This window comes from Cetorhinus maximus, chromosome 21 (genome assembly GCF_964194155.1).
Source record: "Cetorhinus maximus chromosome 21, sCetMax3.hap1.1, whole genome shotgun sequence".
NCBI lineage: Eukaryota > Metazoa > Chordata > Chondrichthyes > Lamniformes > Cetorhinidae > Cetorhinus > Cetorhinus maximus.
In genome coordinates, this window is record NC_135899.1 from 95,885,880 (window position 1) to 95,908,079 (window position 22,200).

At 43.9% G+C, this 22,200-nt stretch overlaps 1 protein-coding gene across 2 annotated transcripts in view; it reads right to left on the reverse strand.

Annotated features, from left to right (window-relative positions):
- Positions 1 to 22,200, reverse strand: part of LOC144696158 (alpha-taxilin-like) — a 74,866-nt gene continuing 52,666 nt past the window's right edge. For both annotated transcript variants that reach the window (XM_078567516.1, XM_078567515.1), the window contains exons 8-10: positions 17,940 to 18,032; positions 16,955 to 17,050; positions 1 to 545 (exon numbers count right to left, since the gene is read on the reverse strand). In XM_078567516.1, coding sequence (XP_078423642.1) covers positions 153 to 545; positions 16,955 to 17,050; positions 17,940 to 18,032 — 582 coding nt within the window. In that variant the 3' untranslated portion in view covers positions 1 to 152. The remainder of the gene's footprint in view (positions 546 to 16,954; positions 17,051 to 17,939; positions 18,033 to 22,200) is intronic.

Here is a 22,200-nt window from a genome sequence, read left to right on the forward strand (position 1 = left end):
TATCAATTCACTAATGACTAATACTTTCATCCAAAATTTAGTTATCTTAAGCTTTATGAGCCTTAGTTCCTTCAGTTGGTATGTGGCATTTTGGATTACAGCAACATTCAGGTGTACCCTTCTGTTCACACACTCCCAATATGTGCAATAAACTACTCCAAGGAGCTGTTTGATGGTAATAATTCAGACTGAATGCTAGAGGCTTCAATGTGAGATTCCACACGATTGTCTGTAAACATGGGCGACTGTATCTCCTCAGTCACACAGGCACAAACTTCAGTCGAGAGTACAGTCTCTTGGGTAAGGCAATCAGCCTTTGCAGAAACATTGGCAGCGGGATCTTTGCTTTGATTATCTTGTGAAATTTTATTTAAGGATTGTGTATCTTCTTCCTCGCTGTTGCCATATTGTTGGGCTGATTGAACACTCAGGTCGTGAACTTTTTTGTTCAGATCATTCCTTTCAGTCTGAAGAGCACGACACAATTTCTCCAAGCGCTGAATCTTTACCTGAAGATTTTCAAATTCTTTGTCACGGAGGGTTTTCTAGGTTTAATATGAAAAAAGTTAAGTAAATCCACTGTGTTGCTGTGTAAAAAAAGAAAATCAATTTGCACAAGAGGACAGGTTTGCTACTTCTAGCCAGTAAAAGACTTATTCTCACGGAACTCAAATATACTTTATCCCCCACAAACAGGAAAATCTAGAGAAACAACAGCAAACTATTGTATTGTCTACAGGTTAGACTGTCCCACTGTTTTAGGGTCAAGGTCCTACAATGCAACCCAAAAGTGAGGTTTTATACCCAGGGCTCCTCATCATGGGGATGGTAGCAGATATAATGATATAGAATCCAGAGGCAGGGACTAATGTTCCAGAAACACGAATTCAAATCCCAGCACTGCAGCTGGCAGAATTTACATCCAATAAACCTGGAATGAAAAGTTGGTTACAGTAATGGTGACCATGAAATAACAGACTGTCGTAAAAACTCAACTGGTTCACTAATGCACTCTGCCACCCTCAAGACCCACAGCAACTGTCCTCTTGAAAATGACTTAAGTTATTCAGTTGTATCAAACCATTACAGGAAAATCAAAGATGATTAATTCTGGATGGACTAGCCTGCATCGACCTAGACACCGGATAGGACAAAGGCACACCCTGCCCTCTCCTCACTAGTATCTGGGGACTTGTGCAAAAAAAAATGGGAGAGCTGTCACACAGGCTAGTAAAGCAACAGCTTGATATATGTATGCTTATCAAATCATTCATTATAGTCAACATTCCAAACACCTCCATCATCATCCTTGGCTATGTCCTGTCCCATCAACAGGATAGACCAAGCAGAGAGGCTGGCAGTGGATACAACTGGGAGGGAATGGACCCGGGAGTCCTTAACACTGACACTGGACCCCATGAAGTCTTATGGCATATGGTCAAACATGGGCAAGGAAACCTCTTGCTGATTAACACCTACTGCACCCCAATCAGATGATTAATCAGTACTCCTCCATATTGAACACACTGAAAAAAGTACTAAGGGTAAGAAGGGCACAAAATGTACTCTGGTGGGGACTTGACTATCCAAGAGTGTCTCGGTGGCACCACTACAGGCCGAGGTGACTGAGTCCTGAAGAACATTTGTGCCAGAATGGACCAGCAGCAGGTGATGAGAGAACCCGAGGAAAAAACCTACTAAACCTCATCCTCACCAATCTAACTGCCGCAGATCTATCTGTCCATGACAGAACTGGTAGAAGTAACAACTGCACAGTCCTTGTGAAGATGAAGTCCTGTCTTCACATCGAGCATACCTCTATCGTGTTCTGTGGCACTACCATACTGCTAAATGGGACAGATTCAGAAAAGATCTAGCAACTCAAAACTGGGCATCCAAGAGGCACTGTGGGCCATCAGCAACAACAGATTTGTATTCAACCAGACACTGAACCGGACTAGCCATATAAATACTGTGGCTACAAGGGCAGGTCAAAGGCTAGGAATCGTGAGACGAGTAACTCACCTCCTGACTCCCCAAAGCCTGTCCACCATCTACAAGGCACAAGTCAGGAGTGTGATGGAATGCTCCCCACTTGCCTGGATGAGTGCAGCTCCCACAGTGCTCAAGAAGCTTGACACTGTCCAGGACAAAGCAGCCCGCTTGACTGGCACCACATCCACAAACATTCACTCACACCACCACCGAAACACAGTAGTAGCAGTGTGTACCATCTACAAGATGCACTGTAGGAATTCCCCACGGCTCCTTTGACAGCACCTACCAAATCCACGACCACTACCATCTAGAAGGACGAGGGCAGCAGATAGATGGGAATTCCACCACCTGGAGATTCCCCTCCAAGTTACTCACCATCCTGACTTGGAAATATATCGCCATTTCTTCACTGCTGCTAGGTCAAGATCCTGGAACTCCTTTCCTAACAGCACTGTGGGTGTACCTACACCATCTGGACTGCAGCGGTTTAAGAAGGCAGCTCACCACCACCTTCTCAAGGGCAACTAGGGATGGGCAATATATGCTGGCCCAGCCAACAAAGCCCACATCCTATGAATGAATTTAAAAACCACAACCTGCAACCTCATGGCCTGGCATATCCCTTACTCTACCATTACTATCTAGCCAGGGGACCAACCTGGGTTCAAAGATGAATGTAGCAGATCATATTAGGGGCAGCACTTGATATACCTAAAAAATGAGGTGCCAACCTGGTGAAACTACAACACAAGGCTACAATGCTAAACAACAAAAAAAGCATGCTATAGACAGGGCTAAGCGATCACATAACCAAAGGATCAGATAAATGCTCTGCAGTCCTGTCACATCCAGTTGTAAATGGTGGAGTATAATTAAAGAACTAACCGAAGGAGAAGGCTCCATAAATATCCCCATCTGCAATGATGGGGGAGTCTAGCGTATCAGTGCAAGTGACATCAAACAATGACTCTATTGGTGCCGCTTCATGCTCTTATTACGAAAGCCAACTTACCTTCTAATCAAGAGCAGAGGTTGGGAACTCCAAGTCTTAACAGACCACAGAGTTTCTGTGCATTCGCGGAGCAGGAGCAGGTTGTGCTTGTGCAATTCAGCATTTTAGGTTATTTGGGCTGAGGACAGGCCCAGCGTGATTGTGCAAAAAGGGAAAAAACTGTGCCAAAGCCTGGATCATGTGACTGGGAGCAGAGCACCATTACAGATAGAAGTACCAGGCAGGGGTCAGGGAGAGGTTCCTAAAGAAGAGTTCCAGGGACAGGAAGAGATCCCAATTAAGTTAGAAAGAGAGTAGAGGAAGAGGCTCCAAACAGGAAAAGGGCTGCGATTAGCAGACTTGAAGTCCTAAAGATCCAAGAAGGCAGCAGAAGGTTGATGACTCCATGCTGTGGGCCGTTGGGGTGAAGGTGCTCCTTTGAAGCAGTAGTATTCTGCTCGGCGCAGCCAAAGAGCTGAAGCTGTGCTTGAGAGTTGGTCCATGAGTGCAGACTCAGGAATCCAGGTAAACTGAATCTTAGGAGACAAGACTGAAACCCCACAAGGTGGAGCGACTTGTGGAGAGAATTCCAAGGTGAAGTTGCCAAAGGTGAAGACTGGAATCCCTCATAGGACAGACAGAGTTTCAATAAAATTGGTTGACTCAGCGTTTAGTGACATCTGGGTGGATTGTTGAGAAATCAGTGGACTCTGATTTGATCACACCTGCCATTTATTGCGCAGTGTGGTGTGTTTGACCACAGTCTGCATGTTAATTCTCCTGTGCCTCATATTAACCCTGAATATTAGAATATAAGATTGTAATATTGTAAATTGTTTTACCTTTCTGACCTTGTATAGTAAAGTTTATTTTCGTTTGTTTAAAACCTCTGTGGCTTTATTCTCTTAGTAAGTGTATTCTCAAACTTTGTCTACCTTAAACAAAATATTATTGGTCCCGAACTGGATCTTACCAAAAAGATGGGACTATGGTCTAGGATCATAACACTCTTGTGTGGAACTGGAAAAAAATCAATAATTTTGCTTCCAATTTCCACTCCTCTCTCAACTTCACATGGTCCATCTCTGATACTCCCCTTCACTTCTTGGACTTCTATGTCTCCATTTCTGGAGATAGTCTATCTACCAATATTCATTACAAGCCCACTGATTCCCACCAGCTGCCCTGACTACATTTATCCTAATTTTCCACCCCACCAGCCTTGCATTCAAAGGATCATCTTCTGCCAACTGTAGCATGATGCCACCACCAAACACATCACCTTCTCAACAAAAATAAAAATACCTGGAAAAACTCAGCAGGTCTGGCAGCATCTACAGAGAGGAACACAGTTAACGTTTTGAATCCGTATGACTCTTCAATAGAACTAAGTAAAAATAGAGAAGAGGTGAAATATAAGCTGGTTTAAGTGGGGGGGTGGGGGGGGGTGGTGGAAATACATTTAAAAATAATTGAAATAGGTGGGATAAGAAAAATCTATATAAATTATTGAAAAAAAGGGGGGGATTGGAAAGGGGGTGGGGATGGAGGAGAGAGTTCATGATCTAAAATTGTTGAACTCAATATTCAATCCGGAAGGCTGTAAAGTGCCTAGTCAGAAGATGAGGTGCTGTTCCTCCAGTTTGCGTTGAGCTTCACTGGAACAATGCAGCAGGCCAAGGACGGACATGTGGGCATGAGAGCAGGGTGGAGTTTTGAAATGGCAAGAGACAGGGAGGCCTGGGTCATGTCTGCGGACCAAATATTGGATTCAACAATTTTAGATCATGAACTCTGTCCTCCATCCCCACCCCTCTTTTTTTACAATAATTTATATAGATTTTTCTTTTCCCACCTATTTCCATTATTTTTAAATGTATTTCCATCCATTGTTTTATCACTACCTTTTAGCCTATTTTGATCCCTTCCCTTCACCCCACCCCCACTAGGGCTATCTGTACCTTGCTTGTCCTGCTTTCTACCCTTAATTAGCACATTCCTTAGATAATATCACCATCTTCAACATCTCTTTGTCCTTTTGTCTATGACATCTTTTGGTTATCTCCACCTATCACTGGCCCTCTATCCAGCTCTACCTGTCCCATCCCCCCTAAACCAGCTTATATTTCACCTCTTTTCTATTTTTACTTAGTTCTGTTGAAGAGTCATACGGACTTGAAACGTTAACTGTGTTCCTCTCTGCAGATGCTGCCAGACCTGCTGAGTTTTTCCAGGTATTTTTATTTTTGTTTTGGACTTCCAGCATCCGCAGATTTTTGCTTTTATTTTTGCTTACATCATCTTCTCCCCTCCCCTGTCAGCATTCTGAAGGGGCTGCTCCCTTTGTGACACCCTGGCCCACTTCTCAATCATCCCTACACCTCATCCTCTTCCCACAGCACCTACCCATGTAATCGCAGGAGATGCATCACCTGCCCCTTTACCTCCTTCTTGTCCAAGGCCCCAAACACTCCTTTCAGGTGAAGCAGCAATTTGCTTGTACTTCCTTCAATGTGGTCTACTGTATTCGCTGCTCCCAATGTGGTCTTCTCTACATTGGGGAGACTAAATGCAGACTGGGTGACTGCTTTGCAAACACCTTCACTCAATCTGCAAGCATGATCCTGGCCTTTCGGTTGCTTGCCATTTCAATTGGCCATCCTGCTCTCATGCCCACATGTCTGTCCTTGGCCTGCTACAACGTTCCAGTGAAGCCCAACACAAACTGGAGGAACAGCAACTCATCTTCCGATTAGGCACTTTACAGCCTTTCACACCTAACATTGAGTTCAACAACTTCAGGCCACGAACTCTGTCCTCCACTTTGAATTTTTTTCTCTAGTGCCAGCCTGTATCTTGTTCTCATATTCTTGCTTTCAGACAGTGATCTTTATTCTGCTATTAACACCAACGCTTTGTATCTTCTATACTATTACCACTCCCTTTGCCTTGTATCCCATGACATCTTTGTCATTTAATCCCCCTCTAACCCTTCCCTGACCTTCCCTTTTGCTCTATATGCCCCTCCCCCTTTTTCAACAGCATAAAAACCCATCACATTCTCACCTCTCTCCAGTTCAGAAGTCATATTGGGCTCAAAACGTTAACTCTCTCTCTCCACAGATGCTGCCAGACCTGCTGAGTTTTTCCACCACCTTTAGTTTTTAGTACAAAAGACCATCTTTAGCCCGAAGTGTCAAATGGGTAATCCATCTCGGCCTTCTCCTAACATACCCATCATCATTTTTGCCAGTCTTCAGACAATTCAATTTACTCCATGTGATATCAAGAAAGGGCTGCAAGCACTGGAGGGGGGAAAGATGCTGGGGCCTGACAACATCCTGAATGTAGTACTGAAGACTTGTGCTCTGGAACCAGCCATGCCTTTATCCAAGCTGTTCCAGTACAGCTATAATGCTAGTATCTATGGCATGGGGAAAATTACCTAGTTATGCCCTGTCCACAAAAAGGATGAATCCAATCCGTTTAATTACTGCTCCATTAGTATAACTTCCACTCATCAGCAAAGTAATGGAAGGTGTCATCAACAATGCTATCAAACGGCACTTTCAAAGCAATAAGCTCTTCACCGATGCCCAGTTTGGGTCTGTCAGCTCCTGACCTCATTGAAGCCTTGATCCAAACATGAACAAAAGAGCTGCACTCCCAAGGTGAGGTGAGAGTGACTGCCCTTGACATCAAGGCAGCATTTAACTGAGTGTGGCATCAAAGAGCCCTACCAAAACTGGAGTCAATGGGAATCAGGGAAAGCTCCACAGGTTGGTTTCGTACCTCAACAAAGGAAAATGGTTGTGATTGTTGGAGGTCAAACATCTCAGTCCCGTGACATCACTGCAGGAGTTCCTCAGGGTAGTGTCCTAGGCCCTGTCATCTTCACCTGCTTCATCAATGGCCTTCCCTCTGTCATAAAATCAGAAGTGGGGAGTGCACGTTGTTGGCTGCACAGTGTTCAGTATCATTTGCAATGCCTCAAAAACTGAAGCAGTCAGTGCCTGCATGCAGGAAGACAACATTCAGGCTTTGGCTGATAAGCGAGAAGTAAAAGCCATGCCATACAAGTGCCAGGCAATGATCACCTTTAATAAGAGAGAATCTGAACATCTCCCCCTGCCATTCAATGGCATTACCATCGCTGAATACCCCACGATCAACATGATGGGTGTCACCACCGATCAGAAACTCAACTGGACCAGTCATACAAATGCTGTGGCTACAAGAGCAGGTCAGAGGTTGGGAATTCTGTGGCGAGTAACTCATCTGACTCCCCAAAGCCTGTCCACCATCTACAAGGCACAAGTCAGGAGTGTGATGGAATACTCACCATTTGCCTGGATGAGTGCGGCTCCAACAACACTCAAGAAGCATCCAGGACAAAGCAGCCTGCTTGATTGGCACCAATATTCACTACTTTAAACGTTCACTCCTTCCACCACCAACACAGTGGCATTAGTGTGTACCATCTAAAAGATGCACTGCAGCAACGCAGCAAGGTTTCCATGACAGCACCTCCCAAACCTGCAGCCTCCACCACCTAGAAGGACAAGGGCAGCAGATGCTTGGGAGCACCACCACCTGCAAGTTCCCTTCCAGGTCACACAACGTTCTGACTTGCAACTGTATCACCGTTTCCTCTGGAAATGGAATGTAGCAGTTCAAGAAGCAGTTCATCACCACCTTCTCAAGGACAGTTACGGATGGGCAATGGATGCAACTCTTACCAGAGATGTCCACATCCCGACATTTAATTTTTAAAAAACTCTAAAAAAGTAGTCTTGTCTCAAGACATTTTGTCAATTGTCGTAGAGTATTGGAAGATGTTGTTGTATTGAGAAAACCAACATCACTTATGAAATAAAGCATGACCTAGAAACTCGCAGCAAACAATGTTAAGAATCCAATTCATCAAGGCACAGAGGAAAAAAAAGTGGTCAAGTATTCAGCCAAAAAAATACAACATGAAACAGAAAAACAATGGAAACTAGAGAAGAGATTAAAACAGAAAAATTCTCAACATTAAATCCAGATAATTGCCATACAATTTTCTTGCAATTAATGTACAGAATTGAACAAGGAGATCCTACAAAACGTTAAAATCAATTAAAATAACATCCTTCCAATGTGTTTCTAGTCAGCTAGCTCTCAACTGGTAGAACTCGAAATCGAATCAGAAGATTGTGGCTTTAAGTCCCACTCCAGAGAGTTGAGCACAAAACATACAGTGGCACTCCAGTGCAATGCTGAAAGATTGTTGCATGTCAGAGCTGCCATCTTTTAGATGAGATGTTAAAGCGAGGCCCCATCTGTACTCTCAGGTGGGTGTTAAAGATCTCAATACATTATTCCGAATAAATGGGAGTCCTCCTGGTATCCTGGCCAATTTATTTACCCTCAACTAATATAACACAACATCCGTACGGAAACACTTCAGAAGCAGCAATTCTGAAATTAAAAACAGAAAACACTGGAAATACTCAGGTGGTCTGGCAACACTTGTGGAGAGATAAACAGAGGTACCCCCAAGATCTACTATGGACCCCTCGGGAGCCCCAAAGCAAGGGCTCCGCAGGGACTGCCCGGGAAGTTTGATCTTCTGATGGGCAATTCCCCTGCATTCGGAACATTGAATAAGTCTCCAACTCTGAGTTAGCATCGGAGACTTTGGAGGGTTCTGACTTACTTACCTGGATAGTTACCCAGAAAACATTAGACACGAAAAAGCTATATCTAACTCCTGGGTAAATATACAGCTGAACCTCCCAACTGCTGGGTAACTACACTTAGAAACACAGAATAGGAGTAGGTCATTCGGTCCCTCAAGCTTGCTCCCCCATTTAATAGGGTCATGGCTGATCCTCTATCTCAATGCCATACTCCAGCTCTCTCCCCATGCTCCTTGACACCTTGAGTGTCCAGAAATCTATCTATTCTTCAATATATTCAGTGACTTGGCCTCCACAGCATTCTGAGGTAGAGAATTCCACAGGTTCACCACCCTGAGTGAAGAAGTTTCTCCTCATCTCAGTCCTAAACGGCCTACCACATATCCTGAGACTGTGACCCCTTGTTCTAGGCCCCCCCAACCAGAGGAAACATCATCCCTACATCCAGTCTGTCCATCCCTGTCAGAATTTTATATGTTTTAATGAGATCCCCTCTTCATTCTTCTAAACTCCAATGAATACAGGCCTAGTCGGCCCAATCTCTCCTCATAACGACAATCCTGCCACCTCAGGAATCAGTCTGGTGAACCTTCGCTGCACTCCCTCTATGGCAAGTATATCCTTTCTTAGGTAAGGAGACCAAAACTACTCCAAGTGTGGTCTCACCAAGGCCCTGTACAGCTGCAGTAAGACATCCTTGGTCCTGTGCTCAAGTCCTCTCACAATGAAGGCCAACATACCATTTTGGTATACTTGCTGCATCTGCATACTTGCTTTCAGTGATTGGTGTACAAGGACACCCAGGTTGCTTTGTACATCAATATTTCCCAATCTACCACCATTTAAATAATACTCCACCATTCTGTTTTTCCTACCAAAGTGGATAGCTTCACACTTATACTGTATCTGCCACATATTTGCTCACTCTCTCAACTTGTTTAAATCACTTTGAAGCCTCTTAACATCCTCCTCACCACTCACATTCCCACCAAGTTTCTATCGTCAGCAAACTTGGAAAACTACAACTGAGTTTCCCAACTCCTGGGTAACTATATACCTAACCCCCCTCAACTCCCCACTGACCCCCCCATCCCCCTCCCCTACTCCCCACTGACCCCACCATCCCCCTCCCCGACTCCCCACCCATCCCCAACTTGACCACCTCAACCCTCTGGCACCCCCCACCGCCCCCCCCCCCCCACTCGACCTCCCTCCTCCCGATCCGAACCCCCTTGCAATCCACCAACACCACCCTCACCGACCTTCCAACTCCCTCCTGACCTGACCTCACCACCCTAGCCATTGTATCCAGCTGGCACCCTTCCCACCTTTGCCCACTTACCTCATTCACTAGCACACTGAAAAGCTATTTAAATGCCCCAAAGCTTTTCAGTGTGTCAGCGAGTGAAGACTTACCAAAATATGGCACCTAAAACGGGCCTGGCTTGCTTCCAACAACGATCCTGCGCAACAACAGACGACTCTGAGAACAGGTACACGCGCATTTCTGAAGAGGCCCAGTTCGGAAGTCTGGGCCAGAAATGCAGAGCCCCGGTGCAGAGTAAAAAATACGAGTGGAGTGGCAATCTGGCAGTGACTGCCTGCCTCCAGAAGCTTCAGCCCAACGTTTCAGCTCTGATGAAGGGTTAACAACTTTAAATGTTAACTCTGTTTCTCTATTCATAGATGCAGGTGACCTGTTGAGTATGTCTAAACTTCTCCGTATTTATTACTACAACGTTTCTGGTCATCATCATATTGCTGTTTGTGGGACCTTGCTGTATGCAAGCTGGCTACTATATGACAGAGACTACACCTCAAAAGGACCCCACGGATTCTGGAAGGCACTGAGGTTGTGAAAGGTGCAACACAAAATGCAAATTTTTGTCTTTTAGCTCTCAACTGAATGAAATGGCACAAAGAAAAATTAAAAATCTTGTTGAGAAGTGGGAGGGGAGAGACAGAGGGAAAAGTAAGAGACAAGGACATTTAAAGGGAAAAAAATAAAGTAGTATTGTCATTGTAGTGTAAAATTAAGGGCAGTATTGTGCAGTGTAGTGTGCCGATGCCACCAGGCACAGGAATAAGATGACACACATTCATTCAACACAAAGTAACAGATATTTTATCAGTCTTTAATAGATTAAACTGGGTACTAACTATATTGTTCAAGAGGGAATAGGTCATGGGAGGGTATTTAAGACCTGTTGCTTGCAATTCCTGCACCATGTGAAAACTTCAGAACACTTCATGCGACTTGGGTGGCCAGTATATAGGAAGTATCACCAGCTGGTCCAGCTCAAGCTCAGGATTTCCAAGCATAAGGGGCAGTTGGAGTCACTGCGGAGCATCAGGGTGATGATTGGAAAAAGCAAAGATTTAAAAAGGGAGGGAGACAGAAATCAGGAAATTATAGGCCAGTTAGCCTAAAATCTGTCATAGGGAAGATCGTAGAAGCTATTATTAAAGATGTTGTAGTTAGAAAAGCTCGAGGCAATCAGGCAGAGTCAACATGGTTTTGTAAAAGGGAAATCATGTTTAACCAATTTATTGGAGTTCTCTAAAGGAGTCAGATGTGTGGATAAAGGGGAACCTGTAGATGTACTATACTTAGATTTCCAGAAGGGATTTGATAAAGTGCCACATCAAAGTTTATTGCAGGAAATAAAAGCTCATGGTGTAGGGGTAACATATTGGCATGGATAGAAGATTGGTTAGTGAACAGGAAGCAAGGAGTTGGCATAAATGGTCTTTTTCTGGTTGGCAGGATGTGACGAGTGGTGTGCCACAGGGATCAGTGCTGGGGCCTCAACTTTTTACAATTTATATAAATGACTTGGATGAAAGGACCGAAGTGGTGGTTAAATTTACTGATAACAAAAAGATAGAAGGAAAGTAAATTGTGAAGAGGACATAAGGAGGCTACAAGGTGACATAAAAAGGTTAAGTGAGTGGGCAAAGATCTGGCAAATGCAGTACAATGTGGGCAAATGTGAAATCCTTCATTTTGGCAGGAAGAATAAAAAAGCTTATTATCTAAATGACAGATTGATGAGCTGAGATTCAGTGGGATCTGGGTGTCCTAGTAAATGAATCACAAAAGGTTAGTATGCAGGTACAGCAGGTAATTAGGAAAGCTAATAGAATGTTATCATTTATTGTGAGGGCAATTGATTAAACAAGTAGGCAGATTATGCTTCAGTTGTTCAGGGCACTGGTGAGACCACACCTGGAGTAGTGTGTACAATATTGCTCTCCTTATTTAAAGAAAGATGTAAATGCGTTAGCAGTTCAGAGAAAGTTTACTAGACTAATAGCAGGAATGGGCAGGTTCCCACTGGAGTTTAGAAGAGTAAGAGGCAATTTAATAGAATCCTTTAAGATCATGAGGAGTCTTGACAGGGTGGATGTGGAAAGGATGTTTCCTTTTGTGGGAGAATCTAGAACTTGGGGTCACTGTTTAAAAATAAGGGGTCGCTCATTTAAGGCAGAGATGAGGAGAAATTTTTTTCTCTCAGATGGTTGAGGGTCTTTGGCCCATTCTTCCTCAAAAGGTGGTGGAAGCAGTCTTTTTTCAGAAATATTTTTAAGGCAGAGCTAGGCAGTTTCTTGATTAACAAGGGAGTGAAAGGTTATCAGGGGTAGGCAGGAATGTGGGTTGAGGTTATATTCAGATCAGCCATAATCTTACCGAATGGCAGAGCAGGCTCGAGGGGCTGAGTAGCCTACTCCTGCTCCTGCTCCTAATTCTTACGTTCGGATCTACATATGTACATATGAGAAATTCCTGGATTGTACATTCCAGGAGGTGGTCACCCTACAGGTAGTAGTGAGTGGTCAGGATAGATGAGTAGAAGATGCAGGAGCCTGCTGGAGTGTTTTTTTTAATATTCATTCAAGGTGCGTTGGTGTTGCTGGCTGGGCCATCATTTACTGCCCGTACCTAATTGCCTTTGAAAAGGTGGTGGTGAGCTGCCTTCTTGAACCGCTGCAGTCCATGTGGTGTAGGTACACCCACAGTGCTGTTAGGGAGGGAGTGCCAGAATTTTGACCCAGTGACAGTGAAGGAACGGTGATATATTTCCAAGTCAGGATGGTGAGTGACTTGGAGGGGAAATTGCAGGCGGTGGTGTTCAATGCGTCTGCTGCTCTTGTCTTTCTAGGTGGTAGTGGTTGTGGGTCAGGGTTTTTTCCCCTCAGGGGTCTAGATAGGGTAGACAAGAAAGGCCTGTTTCCCCTAGCTGAGGGGTCAATTACCAGGGGGTTATAGATTTAAGGTGATTGGTAGAAGGATTAGAGGGGACATGAGGAAAAACCTTTCCACCCAAAGAGTGGTGGGTGTCTGGAATTCACTGCCTAAATTGGTGATTGAGGCTGAAATGTTTAACTCATTTAAAAGGTACCTGGATCTGCATCTGAAGCGCTGTAACCTGCAAGGCTACGGACCAAGTGCTGGAAAGTGGGATTAAAATGAGCGGCTGCTTTCATTTTTCTTTTTATGGCTGGCGCAGATACAATGGGCTGAATGGCCTCTTTCTGCACAGTAACATCTCTATGGTTTTATGGTTTGGAAGGTGCTGTCTGAGGAGTCTTAGTGAGTTCCTGCAGTGCATCTTGTAAATGATACACACTGCTGCTACTGTGCATCAGTGGTGGAAGGAGTGAATGTTTGTGAATGGGGTGCCAATCAAGTGGGCTGGATGGAATCGAGCTTTTTGAGCGTTTTTGGAGCTGCACTCATCCAGGAAATTGGGGAGTATTCCATCACACTCCTGACTTGTGCCTTGTAGATGGTGGACAGGTTTTGGGAGACGAGGTCAAGTTCCCAGCCCCTGACTTGCTCTTGTAGCTACAGTGTTAATTTTGCAAAACATTGATCAATTTCTGGTCAATGATAACCCTAGGATGTTGATGTGTGTGCCATTCTCAAACAGGTACTCAGTACTGGAGACTGCTGGGATTGAGACTACCCTGAAAGAATGCAGTCCGGTTCATGACACCAATGGGTAAGGGATTGCACAGGAGGGAACAAAGTGTAGAAATGCAGTTGCTATAGGAGATTACGTAGTCAGGGGAACAAAAAGGCATTTCTGTAGCCATCATTGTCAAACCTGGTATGTTGCCTCCCTGGTGCCAGGGTAAAGGACATCATGGAGAATATTCTGCAAGGGGAAGGAAGTGAGCCAGAAGCTGTGGTGCAGGTCAATGCCAACAACAGCGAGAGAGAGCGAGAGAGAGCGAGAGAGAGCGAGAGAGAGCGAGAGAGAGCGAGAGAGAGAGCGAGAGAGAGAGCGAGAGAGAGAGCGAGAGAGAGAGCGAGAGAGAGAGCGAGAGAGAGAGCGAGAGAGAGAGCGAGAGAGAGAGCGAGAGAGAGAGCGAGAGAGAGAGCGAGAGAGAGAGCGAGAGAGAGAGCGAGAGAGAGAGCGAGAGAGAGCCCGAGAGAGAGACCGAGAGAGAGACCGAGAGAGAGACCGAGAGAGACCGAGAGAGACCGAGAGAGACCGAGAGAGACCGAGAGAAAACAGATATTGAAATCCAACAGTCAGATTTTCAGGAGTTAGGGAGGAAGTTAAAAAGTAAGTCCTCAAGATTAGTAACCTCTAGTTCACTCCTCTGCACAAGTAAGGTAGAAATAGGAATATAGCAAGGACCAACGTTTGTCTTGAGGCACGGTGTAAGAGGGAGGGCATTGGAACCAGTTCTGCGACAGGAGGCACCTATTCAAAAGGGACGGGTTGGACCTCAACAGGATAGGGACCAATGTCCTCGCAGGGAGGTTCACTAGTGTGGCTGAGGAGGCTTTAAACTAAATTGGTAGGGGGGTGGCTCCAGCATGTAGGAGTAGAAAAGAGGAATAAAGTGCATTAGAGTGCTGAGGAGTCTTAGAGAAGGGAGTAGTACCATATTAGTTAGGAGCAGACTAAGAAAGTCTATGGGGAATGCAAACACAGGGTTACGATGCATGTATATAAATGCATGATGTGTGGTGAATAAGGTTGAGAGGGCGCAGAAGAGATTTACCAGAATGGTTCCAGGGATGAGGGATTTTAGCTACAAAGTTAGTTTCGAGAAGCTGGGGCAAAGGAGATTGAGGAGAGATTTGATAGAGGTGTAGAAACATAGAATCTAGGAGCAGGAGTCGGCTATTCGAGCCTGCTCCGCCATTCATTATGATCATGGCTGATCATCCAATTCAATAGCCTGCTCCCGCTTTCTCCCCATATCCCTTGATTCCCCTTTGCCCCAAAAGCTATATCTAATTTTGGCCTCAACTACTTTGTGGTAGCAAATTCCACAGGCTCACCACTCTCTGGGTGAAGAAATTTCTCCTCCTCTCAGTCCTAAATACTCTACCCCGTATCCTCAGACTGTGACCCCTGGTTCTGGACTCCCCCTCCATCGGCAGCATCCTTCCTGCATCTACCCTGTCTAGTCCTGTTAGAATTTTATAGGTTTCTATGAGATCCCCCATATTCTTCTGAACTCCAGCGAACATAACCCTAACCGACTCAATCTTTCCTCATATGTAAGTCCCGCCATCCCAGGAATCAGTCGGGTAAACCTTTGCTGCACTCCCTCTACAGCAAGAGCATCCTTCCTAGATAAGGAGACCAAAACTGCACACAATATTCCAGGTGTGGTCTCACCAAGGCCCTGTATAATTGAAGCAAGACATCCCTGTTCCTGTACTCGAATCCTCTGGCTATGAAGGCCAACATACCATTTGCCTTCTTTACCGCCTGCTGCACCTGCATGCTTACCTTCAGCGACTGGTGTACAAGGACACCCAGGTCTCGTTGCACATTCCCCTCTCTCACTTTATAGCCATTCAGATAATAATCTGTCTGTTTTTGCTACCAAAGTGGATAACCTCATTTACCCACATTATACTGCATCTTGCATGCATTTGCCCACCATCTCAGCTTTTCCAAATCACACTTAATTATCTCTGCATCTTCCTCACAGCTCACCCTCCCACCTAGTTTTGTGTCATCAGTAAATTTGGAGATATTACATTTAGTTCCCTCATTTAAATCATTTATATTGTGAATAGCTGGGGTCCCAGCACCGATCCCTGCGGTACCCCATTAGTCACTGCCTGCCATTCAGAAAAAGACCCGTTTATTCCTACTCTTTGCTTCCTGACTGCCAACCCGTTTTCTATCCATCTCAATACACTACCCCCAATCCCATGTGTTTTAATTTTATACTAATCTCTTATGTGGGACTTTGTCGAAAGCCTTCTGAAAGTCCAAATAAACCACATCCACTGGCTCCCCCTAATCAACCCTACTACTTACATTCTTGAAAAATTCCAATAATTTGCCAAGCACGATTTCCCTTTCGTAAATCCATGCTGACTCTGTCCGATTCTGCCACTGTTTTCCAAGTGCTCAGCTATTAAATCTTTTACAATGGACTCTAGGATTTTCCCCACTACCGACGTCAGGCTGACTGGTCTATAATCCCCTGTTTTCTCTCTACCTCCCTTTTTAAATAGTGGGGTTACATTAGCTACCCTCCAATCTGTAGGAACTGATCCAGAGTCTATAGAATCTCAGAAGATGACTACCAATGCATCCACTACTTCTAGGGCCACTTTCTTAAGTACTCTGGGATGTAGATTATCAGTCCCTGGGGAATTATCGGCCTTCAATCCCATCAATTTCCCCAACACCATTTCCCTGTTAATACTGATTTATTTCAGTTCCTCCCTCTCACTAAACCCTGTACAAGAGTACGACAGGTTTGGATAAGGTAGACAAGGAAAAACTGGTTGTGTTAGATAGTACAAGGTCTTGGGGAAGGTGGGGACAGATTTAAGGTTTTGTGAAAGAAATGCAGGGGGAAATGTGAAGAAGAACTTTTTAATACAGCAAGTGGTAATGACCAGGAAACACTCTGCCCGCGAGGCTGGTAGAAGCGATCAATGATAAAAGAAATTGGATGGGCACTTGAAGGAAATAAACTGCAGGGGTATGGGGATTGGGACTGACTGGATTGCTCCACAGAGGCATGGCATGGACTCAAAGGGCCAAATGGCATCCTCCTGTGCCATAAATGACTGACAGTCTGGCTTGTTTCAAGTCTGGTTCCCACAAATGAAAAGGCAGCATCTATTAGTTTGTCTGTAGAATTCGAGTTAATAAGTGATAGTGAATAGCAAACTTAAAAAAAAAACCAAGAATTTACACAAAGTGAATTAACCAGGAGATTAGGTATAAATCTCTTTTGAATCAAGCTGGAACTGTCAAGCTCAAACTGGAAATAACAAACGACCTACCTCCTCTGCCATATCCAGCAGTGCTTTATTACTGCTTTCCCATCTGGTACGATACATATTGGTCTCTTTTTCCAGCTTTTTGATCTTTTTTGTCATCTTATCATAGTAAACCAGAAAAAAGAAGTTTTATAAATGAGAATGCCCACAATTCAATATTTGAAATACTGCATATTAAAATATGTAGCGTTAAGCCGCAAGTGGTGATTTCATGCAAAGCCAAATGCCAAAACATTACAATATCTTGCTCTAACTGGGAGGAGTTATTGTCTTACATGTTTGGTACTACATTGTAGTAATCATAGTAATAAGGGGATAATTTCATCAACAATCACCACCTTGTGTTGCAATTTCTTTTCTTTATGTTAACATGGTGTAAGTAGTTATAAATGCAGACTTAATTGAAAATGTGATGACAAAATTGCTGAAATGACTGAATGCCGAGTTTTTACATTTTCAAGACCATCTCTGTAGTCCGAAAGCAATATTTTAGTGTGAGCTCCCAAAACAATTGAGTGGGTAAATGTAACAAATGGCAGAGTGTGACGAACTGAAAGATTCCGACATTCAAATCAAGTCTGTGCCCAGTCAATGGATCTTAGTTGGGGTGCGATTGGAGGTATTACAATTCATCCAAGTGCTCTCAGGCCAGGAAGAATTGCAAAAACAGTGTTAGTATTTGCATTCTCAAAAAGCGAAGGTCAACAACAACAACTATATAAAGTGCTTTTAACGTAATGAAAAGTCCATAAGTGCTTCTGCGTAATGTAAGTGTTCAGAATTATAAGGAGTTTTGAAAAAGCAAATAACAAAACCAAATCCAATAGTTGGTGATCTAGTAACTAGAAGGTAAAAGATTTTTAAAAATGCAGGCTGTTATATTTTCAGAAAGGACTGGAAAAATAGCACAGACAAGATAGGTCAAATGGCTCGTTATAATATGAAATGTCTAATATACTACAGGCAACTTCAAGGAAGCAAATATTACCTTTTCCATCTCTTGTCTGAAGGTTGTAAAAACTTCGTTACTTTTTGAAAGCGTAGTTTGGAATTCTTCAAACTTCCCAGTGTATAGTGCCAGCTGATTAAAATACATAGCCATGAAAAAAAATTGTATAAACAGTCATTCAAATCAGGTTGCACCATCCCAAGTAGAATTAGTTCTCAGATCCCTCCTCTTTGCATGTGAATATTGAGAATGTCTCAGCATTTCCTCAACAGTAATTTCAATTTATATAAATCTTTCTAAAAACAAACACTCTTAGACATGCACATTTAAAATGCACTGTGCCCAATAACACCTGAAAGAATGGATACAATGGTTTACTCTACTGCAGGTGGTGAGTGGGTGGTTGGAAGAAGTGTGGTGCAAAGAAGAAAGGACAGGAAGAAATTTGGAGAAATGCACCTCATTGGTGCCAGAATAGTTATAGTTTTTTTTTAAAACATTGGCAGGGTGAGGAGGTGTCCAGGTGTGTAGATGAGGGTAGTGCAGTTGATGTAGTTTATATGGATTTCAGCAAAGCCTTTGACAAGGTCCCACATGGGAGACTTATAAAGAAGGCAAATGCACATGGGATACAGGGTAATTTGATAAGGTGGATTCAAAATTGGCTTAGTTGTAGGAGACAGAGGGTGATGACAGAAGGATGCTTTAGTGACTGGAAGCCAGTGTCCAGTGGCTAACCACAAGGATCTGTGCTGGGTCCCCTATTATTTGTCATTTATATAAACGACATAGATGACTATGTGGGGTATAGGATTAGTAAGTTTGCGGATGACACAAACTTTGGCCGGGTGGTTAACAGTGAGGTTGAGTGTCTTGGGCTACAGGAAGATGTAGACGGGATAGTCAAACGGGCAGATAAGTGGCAGATGGAGTTTAACCCTGAAAAGTGCAAGGTGATACACTTTGGAAGGAGTAATTTGACAAGGAAGTATTCAATGAACGGCATGACACTAGGATGTTCTGAGGAACAAAGGGACCTTGGCGTGTGCGTCCATAGGTCTCTGAAGGCAGAGGGGCATGTTAGTGAGGTGGTGAAAAAGGCATATGCGACACTTGCCTTTATCAATCGAGGCATAGATTACAAAAGTGGGGAGGTCATGTTGGAGTTGTATAGAACCTTGGTGAGGCCACAGCCGGAGTAGTGTGTGCAGTTCTGGTCGCCACATTATAGGAAGGATGTGATTGCACTGGAGGGGGTGCAGAGGAGATTCACCAGGATGTTGCCTGAGATGAAACATTTAAGTTATGAAGAGAGGTTGGATAGACTTGGGTTGTTTTCATTGGAGCAGAGAAGACTGAGGTGCATCCTGATCGAGGTGTACAAGATTATGAGGGGCATGGACAGGGTGGATAGGTAGCAGCTGTTCCCCTTAGTTGAAGGGTCAGTCACGAGGGGACATAAGTTCAAGGTGAGGAGCAGGAGGTTTAGGAGGGGATGTGAGGAAAAATTTTTTTACCCAGAGGGTGGTGACGGTCTGGAATGCGCCGCCTGGGAGGGTGGTGAGGCGGGTTGCCTCACATCCTTTAAAAAGTACCTGGATGAGCACTTGGCACATCATAACATTCAAGGCTATGGGCCAAGTGTTGGTAAATGGGATTAGGGAGGTAGGTCAGATGTTTCTCACATGTCGGTGCAGACTCGATGGGCCGAAGGGCCTCTTCTGCACTGTGAGATTCTGTGACTGAGTGTACCTGCACAGAAGCAGAGACCTATGAGTATCACTGTTTTCATTTGAAGGTTGGATCAAGTACCAGTAGGAGAACATTTAGGAAACAATGATCACATTATCATACGGCTTATGTTAGATATGGAAAACAACTAGGGACAATCTAGAGTAAGACTACTTAATTGGAGGAGGGTCATTTTCAGTGTGGTGGGAATGGAATAGGCACAGGTAAATTGAAATTAGTGTTTGGCAGGCACAACTGTAGAGGCAGCCCATTGTACCACTAAAGAGGAGATAGTTTGGGTCCAGTCAAGTTACGTACAATCATTCCCATGAGGGGGAAAGGTAGAACAACCAAAGCCAGAGCTCCCTGGATGAAAAAAAGAGACAGAAAGTAAGATGAAGTAGAAAATGGGGGCATATGACAGATGTCACAAATGAGAACCAGGCCAAATATAGAAAGTTCATAAGGGAAGAAAAAGGAAATAAGGAGGCAAAGGGAGAGTGAGAGAGTCTGGCAGCTAACATAAGAAAGCATTCAGAAGTCTTCTATAATTATAGCAAAAACATAGTGAGAGGAGTGGGACTGATTAGGGACCAAAAAGGGGATCTAGCATGGAGGCAAAAAGCATGGCTGAGGTACTAAATAAGTACCTTGTACCTGTCTTTACCAAGGAAGATGATGCTATCAAAGTCTTAGCAAGAAACAAGATATTTGAGGCACAGGATTGGCTAAAAGTTAATAAAAAGATGGTATTAAAAAGACTAGTTGTACTTAAAGTTGATAAATCATCAGGGCTGGATGGGATGCATCCAAGGATACTGAGAGAAACAAGGATGAAAATTGTGGATGCATTGGCCATATTCTTCCAATCTTTCTTAGATACAGGGGTGGTTCCAGAGGGCTGAGGAGCTTCAAATGTTACACATTTATTCAAAAAAGGCAGTTTTGATACACCCAGCAGCCACAGGCACCAGTTAGTTTGGGCTCTGTAATGGGAAAGTTTTTAGAAATAATAATCTGGGGCAAAATTAGTCACTTGGAAAAGGGTGAATTAATTAAGAAAAACCAGCACAGATTTTTTAAAGGCAAATTGTGCTTCACTAATGTGATTTAGTTTTTTGACGAGGTAACAGATGGTTGATGAGGGTAAGGCGTTTGGTGTAATGTACATGGACTCCCAAAAGGTATTTGGGAAATTGTTACATAATAGGCTTGCCAGCACAGTGGAAGCCTATGAAATAAAAGGGAAACTGGCAGCATGGATTTGAAGTTGGTTGAGGAGCACCTTCTGCAGCAAATGGACAGACTCTCTTATGCCTATAAAGAATTTGGTTTGACTATCAGCATCAGGAAGACAAATCTCTGTCCAGGCCATTGCCATACTATCAATCAGCATTAACAATGTGATGCTGGAGGTTTTTAATAGCTTCACATATCTAGGCTCCATCATCACCAGCAATCTGTCACTTGTGTTGCAATCAACATGTACACTTCAAAAGCTGCAACTGTTATGTCCAAGCTGAGAGTGAGTGCATACAACAATAGCAACCCGACTGAGAATAAAGCCATTACTCTCATTCACCCTGGGCATTCCCCTTCGTCCAGCCCTCATAATCTGCTCTCTTAAGTCCAAGGGACGCAGACTTGAAAAGATATGGTGGACAACTGGTTTAACCATCCATTCCCAAATCTGGTTGCACCACTTGACGCACTATTGGGTCCTGCTCGTCTGCTAAAACTGATTATTCCAGGATCATCCTGAAATTCAAAGATAACTCCCAGTTCTTTTCTCTATTGCAATACATTTCTTAAATCGCTCTGCCCTCCAAGAAATGCATGGAGCTGTTGGACTTCTTTGTCACTAACATTGAGACAATCCAATCAGCTGCCTCTGTTGCTTGACATACTTCCACTAGCCCACCTGGCCAAACTTCCTTTATTGTTACCCCCTGCCCTAGCCCTGAACATGTATCTTTCTCTAGTTTTGCTCCCATCTCCCTTCTTCTATTATGATCAAGCCATCTCCGAACTCATCTTGTCCATGAGATTGACCTCCTGTTCCCTTGATCCTATTCCAACTAAACCTCTGTTCACCCAACTTCCCCTCCTGGCTCCCATGTTAGCCAATATTGTGGATGCTTCTCTCTTCAAGGGGATATAGATAGGTTGAGTGAGTAGGTAAAACCTTGGCAGATGGAGTTTAATGTAGGAAAGTGAGAGGTCATGCACTTTGGTAGGAAGAATCAAAAGGCAGACTATTATTTAAATGCAGAGACTCTCCAAAAAAGTGCAGCACAGAGGGATCTGGGTGTTCTTGTGCATGAAACATAAAAAGTTAGCATGCAGGTGCAGCAAGTAATTAAGGCAAATGGAATTTTAGCCTGTATTGCTAGTACTGTATTTAAAAATAGGGAAGCCTTGTTACAACTGTACAGGGTGTTGGTGAGGCCACACCTGGAGTGTTGTGTGCAGTTTTGGTTCCCGTATTTAAGAAAGGATATACTGGCATTGGAGGTAGTTCAAAAGAGATTCACTAGGCTGATTCCTGGGATGAAGAGGTTGACTTATC